General features: G+C 50.2%; 1 protein-coding gene across 1 annotated transcript in view; it reads left to right on the top strand.

The window, feature by feature from the left end:
• The first annotated feature begins 2,794 nt into the window (after positions 1 to 2,794).
• The window catches only part of CDS2 (CDP-diacylglycerol synthase 2), a 13,694-nt gene continuing 11,599 nt past the window's right edge, over positions 2,795 to 4,889 (top strand). The window contains exons 1-3 of the mRNA XM_026863084.1: positions 2,795 to 2,940; positions 3,882 to 3,978; positions 4,379 to 4,476. Of these exons, the coding sequence (XP_026718885.1) occupies positions 3,922 to 3,978; positions 4,379 to 4,476 (155 nt within the window). The 5' untranslated portion in view covers positions 2,795 to 2,940; positions 3,882 to 3,921. The remainder of the gene's footprint in view (positions 2,941 to 3,881; positions 3,979 to 4,378; positions 4,477 to 4,889) is intronic.

The raw sequence follows: 4,889 nt of genomic DNA, 5'->3' as shown, positions 1-4,889 counted from the left end.
CTCTCATCAGGCTTAAATTGAGCAAGCAAGACCTGTAGCAGGAATGGGTCTTACATTTAATGTTGAACCCTAACAACATCCCTTTATCTTGACAAACCTCTTGGGTGCCTTTTTTGTACTCTCCGGACATAAAGTGGCGATGCTGGTTGGAGCTGTGGGCATTGCGTGTCTGCGCACAACGTCTCCTCTTCCCGCTGCTGAGGATGAAGTGGGGAACAGCGGGATGCCTGCGCTGTTGGACTGAGCCCGTGAGGTTTTCCTCCTGCTCTTGGAGACCAAAACACTTTTCAGCACAAGGTTTGACTTGGCGTTGCACTGAAATCGGTGGAGCAGGTAACCGGTGATGTGCTTTACGTCAGTTTAGCTGTACCATCCATGTCAGTGCAAGAAATCATTGGCTGGGCTGTGGCAGAGGTCGGGACTGCCTGTTCCAGCAGCTTGATTGCAACATCAAATTCCTCTGTCTCTTGAGCTATACAGTTGCTTTCATCCTTCATGTTCTTGGCCAGGAGTAGAAGGGAGGAAGGCATCAGCACCCTTTCCCTTTCTTTTGGTCCCTGAGCACTTTGTGAAACTTCAGATCCTCTGGGCTACAGGCAAAGAGTAATTTGCCGGCTTTGCACTTAGCCCCGCAACGTTAGCGCTTTGGGGAGTAAAACGCAGGGCTGCTGCCGTGGAGCTGCTCCCTCGTTTCAATGCTTGGTCCTTTTATCGCATGGCTGGCGAGCCTGGGACTTGCATGAGATGATGGATACCTGGACTGCATTAGAAAGCCGCCTGAGGTTTTTGATTGTAGCCTGTACAGATGATAGTGATTGCCCTAAGTACCTGAACACTTCCTTGCCCATTTGATTTGAATCAGTCACATTAATTTTTTGTCTTTAGAAATATGCAACAAGAGAACCCCCCCATTTCCTGAACGGAATCTAGAAGACCAGAAGGAGAAACTTGAGTTTGGTCAGGCTAGAGCTGAAGCTTCTCTCTGTTTAGATTGCTCACAGGAGAATTCTTCAGAGAATCCTTTTCTTTGAGAAAGCATAGAGAAAGCATTGCAATGGGAAACATCGACTGGAGCTAAATGTAGCGCTACATGCATTTCCCAAACCCTGCTCGAGGACAGGGCCCCTGACCTGTGCTGTGCTATGGGATGCCAAACTCATGGTCTTCAAGGAGTTTTATCATTTCCAGTCTTTTTGCCTGCTGCCATTTGCAGCTGCCTTATGGATTTGATCTGTTGGCTGTTCCCAGCTAAATGGCACTAAATCTCCCTGAAGTCCAAGGAACAAGCAGGTTTTACAAGTCACGTAAAAACCAGCTGTAAAAAAAAAAAGCCAAGTTGCATTTCTTTATCAGCTCGCCAGACCCACGTGAGCGCTGGCAAAGGTGGTTACTTTTGGGTTCCTCTTCCTTCCCTGCCGATGGGTACAGAAAGAAGTGAGCGTGAAGCAAGGCGAGGAGGAGGCGACACGAGGTGTGGCTGGCGTGATGGCTGGTGCTTCGCTCGTCCCCGGAAGTCATCTCTGACAACACCGTCGTATTTTTAGCTGCCTCCACCTGACGGTGTCTAGTTGTCCTGGTCTGTTTTAAGAACCTGGCCTGCAGCCATTGATACGTTAGCTTGGGGAGTAATTATCTCTTCCTGCCTTAAATAAGGGACCTCTCCAGGCTTACTGCTCTAGCGGACTGCAGATACTCCTGGATTTGGTTACACCCCACCAGTCCCGGCAGATGCTTGTTTTGGTGGGGGTCCCTGCTCTCCCAGCACGGGGCAGCGCTGCCTGGGAGCCCAGAAGGGTGAAGTCACTTGGTTTGCAGAGCTCCCAGCGTCTATCAGCTCGTGTCCCTCCTTGCTTTTCCTGCAAACACGCTCTCTTTTCCGGGGGTTTTAAAATAGTGCATGGTCTGAGGTGAAATGCCTGAGACATGAGTGCTCCCCAGGGAGAGAGGCCTTTTCCTTCCTTGCTTCAAGGACTGAGGGGCAGGATGAAGCTCTGCTGCTGAAATGAAGGGCAAAACGTGGAAGTTTGGATTCGTCCTCTATTCAGGAGCTGGGCTGGAAGAAAGAATGCTGCTGGGAGAGGACATGGGACTGCCTGGGAGCCAGGAGGACATTTATAATCCTTTTTCCACCACTGGCCTGTTGCAGAGCCTTCAGTAACCTCCTGCTTCGCCTGTATTTATTTACCCCCTAAACACAGGACTTTGCTCTGAGCTAAGCGAGGGGCGGGGACAGCACATGTATTTCTTTCCAGTACATCAGGTTTCTCCTGTGGCCAGAGAGGATGGTTGGGCCTGAGCGATAAGCTGTGCTCTTCCTCTTTAGCTGTTTGAAGATGGGCTCGGTGTTATTTTTAGTGCCCGCATGTAAAGTCAGCACTTCAAAAGTCTGTCTGGAAGCCTTGAGCCTGTCTACTTGGAGGCCTTTCTGTCTGATTTGGGCAGTGTGGCATACTTGGAGATCTGCCTGGGGACTGGGAGACCTTGTAAAAATTCCTGCTAACGAGCCCGTGTCCCTTAAGCATTTGCTGGACGTGGAGATACGTATTAATCAACAGTGAGGCATCTGTAGCTGTTCAGAGGGAACAGATCCTTTTCTGTGGCTGCTGCTGAAGCTGACGGAGAGTAAAACTCACTGTGTATGTCACCTAAAACACTTGATGTTGTTTCTCATGGGTATAACCTCATGTCATACCTGAAATATTTTCTTCTCTTTTCATGCAGAAGCAGAGTTGTGATAAGTGTTACATCCAGTGGGCATTGCGTCTAGTAAAGCTCTTTGTCTCTCTTTAACTTGCAGGAGTCAGAGTCCGAGAACAAGCTGGATGCAGAGACAGCGTCAGACAGTGAAAGCAGATCTGAATTTGGAGGATCAGCCCCTGTGCCGACATCAGATGACACTCCAGAGGTCCTGAACAGAGCTCTCTCCAACCTGTCCTCAAGGTAGCACTCCCTGAGCATCGTTTCCCTCTGGTGCCAGGGCCCCTGCACCTTCACTGTGGTTTTCCCAGGCCCAGCAGCATGGCGGTGGCTGCTGGAAGCTGAATAAGCAGCTCTCAGAAGCGCTGCGCTCTCCCTCCGTGGTGTGCAGCAGGAAGGTGCCCCCGAGGCCACAGGAAGCAGAAGATGAGGGTGCTGAGAGCACAGTGCAGCGCTCAGGGCTGTGCGTGGGAGAAGATGGGTGGCAGAGGGGTGCTGCTGCTTTGCTGCCTGCTTGCTCTTGGCAGGTGAACAGAGGCAGAAGTGTTTAGCTTTGACAGCACTTCAGCTGCGGTGGTTTTAACCACTGGTGTGACCTACTTCTGCAGGAATGCGTGAGAAAAGCAGGCTGGTAGGGACAAGGTTTAAGAGCAAACTGGGAATGCTCTCTACAGACTGCTTTGGGGGGAAAACATATCACAGAAAGTGTCTCTGCTGGGTGTGCTGTGAGATGGGAGGGGCTCAAGGCAGGATCTGTAGGAGACTAGTGAGGTTACAACACTCCAGGGCCCATGTTTCCTCTTGAAAGGGAGTGCAGAGAGGGATAATAGTCCCCGTTTTATCTGAACTTATTAATAACAACTTACTACTTGTCCAGGGTTTCGGAAACCTGTAGCAGAACAGGAACAGATGCTCTCCTGTCCTGTTTCAGTGCCCTTGGAGCTGGCTAATGCTTTCTGCATTTATTGAGGTTCATAGCAGGGAAGGCTGAGCTGAACCATAGCCTTGCAGCTGCTGCAACCAGACCTTCATCACTAGATCAAGGTCACTCTGCAGCACTAAAAGGAAACTTGGGGTTTCCAGGGCTCAGTTTCCTTCCTGTGATGTGCAGAGAGCAGAAGTGCTGTCCTGCTTCCTGGTTTTGTTTCAAGTTTCTCTAACTTTTTTCCTTCTTTATGGCCTAGATGGAAGAATTGGTGGGTAAGAGGCATCCTCACGCTGGCAATGATCACCTTCTTCTTCATCATCATCTACTTGGGACCCATGGTCTTAATGACAATAGTAAGTCCAGAGAAGTGCCCTGATGTTCACAGCCATAGAGGGGAAGGTTGCTGGGACCACTGCTGGGGTGGGCAGCTCAGAGCCTTATATTTTAGAGATCCATATTCAGCTTGCTGGATTTCTCTCTCCATGGAGGAAACCTAGGAGGAGTCTGTAACTCTCTGCCCTGGTGGTCAGCATTTGGCTGCAATTAAAACTAATACATGGGGTTGTTTAGAAACCTCCTGCAGAAGAAATGGGAGGGAAAACCTACACAATGACTTTCCCATGTTGGATTAGAGACTCCTGCCAGACTGACAGCGACTGCTAAAGTATCCTTTGCTCTGCTCTGTTTTTTCTCTCCTTGAAGAGAGATGTTTAACCAACCTGTATTACAGCTTCCAGATGTGTTTTTGTGCAGGTGATGTGTGTCCAGATCAAATGTTTCCACGAGATTATCACAATTGGCTATAACGTGTACCACTCGTATGACCTGCCCTGGTTCAGGACGCTCAGCTGGTGAGTGAGGGGGGAGCTGCTCCCCTCCCCAGTCTTGTGTGCAGCCGTGATGCTTCATCTCACTGCGGGCAGCAAGGGGATCGTCTGCAAACCAGAGACCCTGGCATTGCTCTGTGTTAGCGAGGGCCATGTGTTAGCAGCTCTTGTAAAGGCAAAGCCCCCCCAGATCTCGATAGATCAGTGTCTTGAAAGAGCCTGTATTGACCTTGATAAGGGCACGGAGTGTATCAGCAGTAAGTTCACAGATGACACCAAGTGAAGTGGGAGAGTCAGTCTGCATGAGGACAGGGAGGCTCTGCAGAGAGACCTGGATAGATTGGGTCGGTGGCCAACGTTAACGGGATGAGCTTCAACAAGGGCAAGTGCCAGGTCCTGCCCTTGGGCCACAACCACCCCGTGCATGGCTACAGGCT

This window comes from Athene cunicularia (assembly GCF_003259725.1).
Source record: "Athene cunicularia isolate RWA chromosome 22 unlocalized genomic scaffold, athCun1 chr22_part1, whole genome shotgun sequence".
NCBI lineage: Eukaryota > Metazoa > Chordata > Aves > Strigiformes > Strigidae > Athene > Athene cunicularia.
The sequence above is the reverse complement of the archived record's forward strand: the minus strand, read 5'-3'. Positions and strand labels throughout refer to the sequence as shown.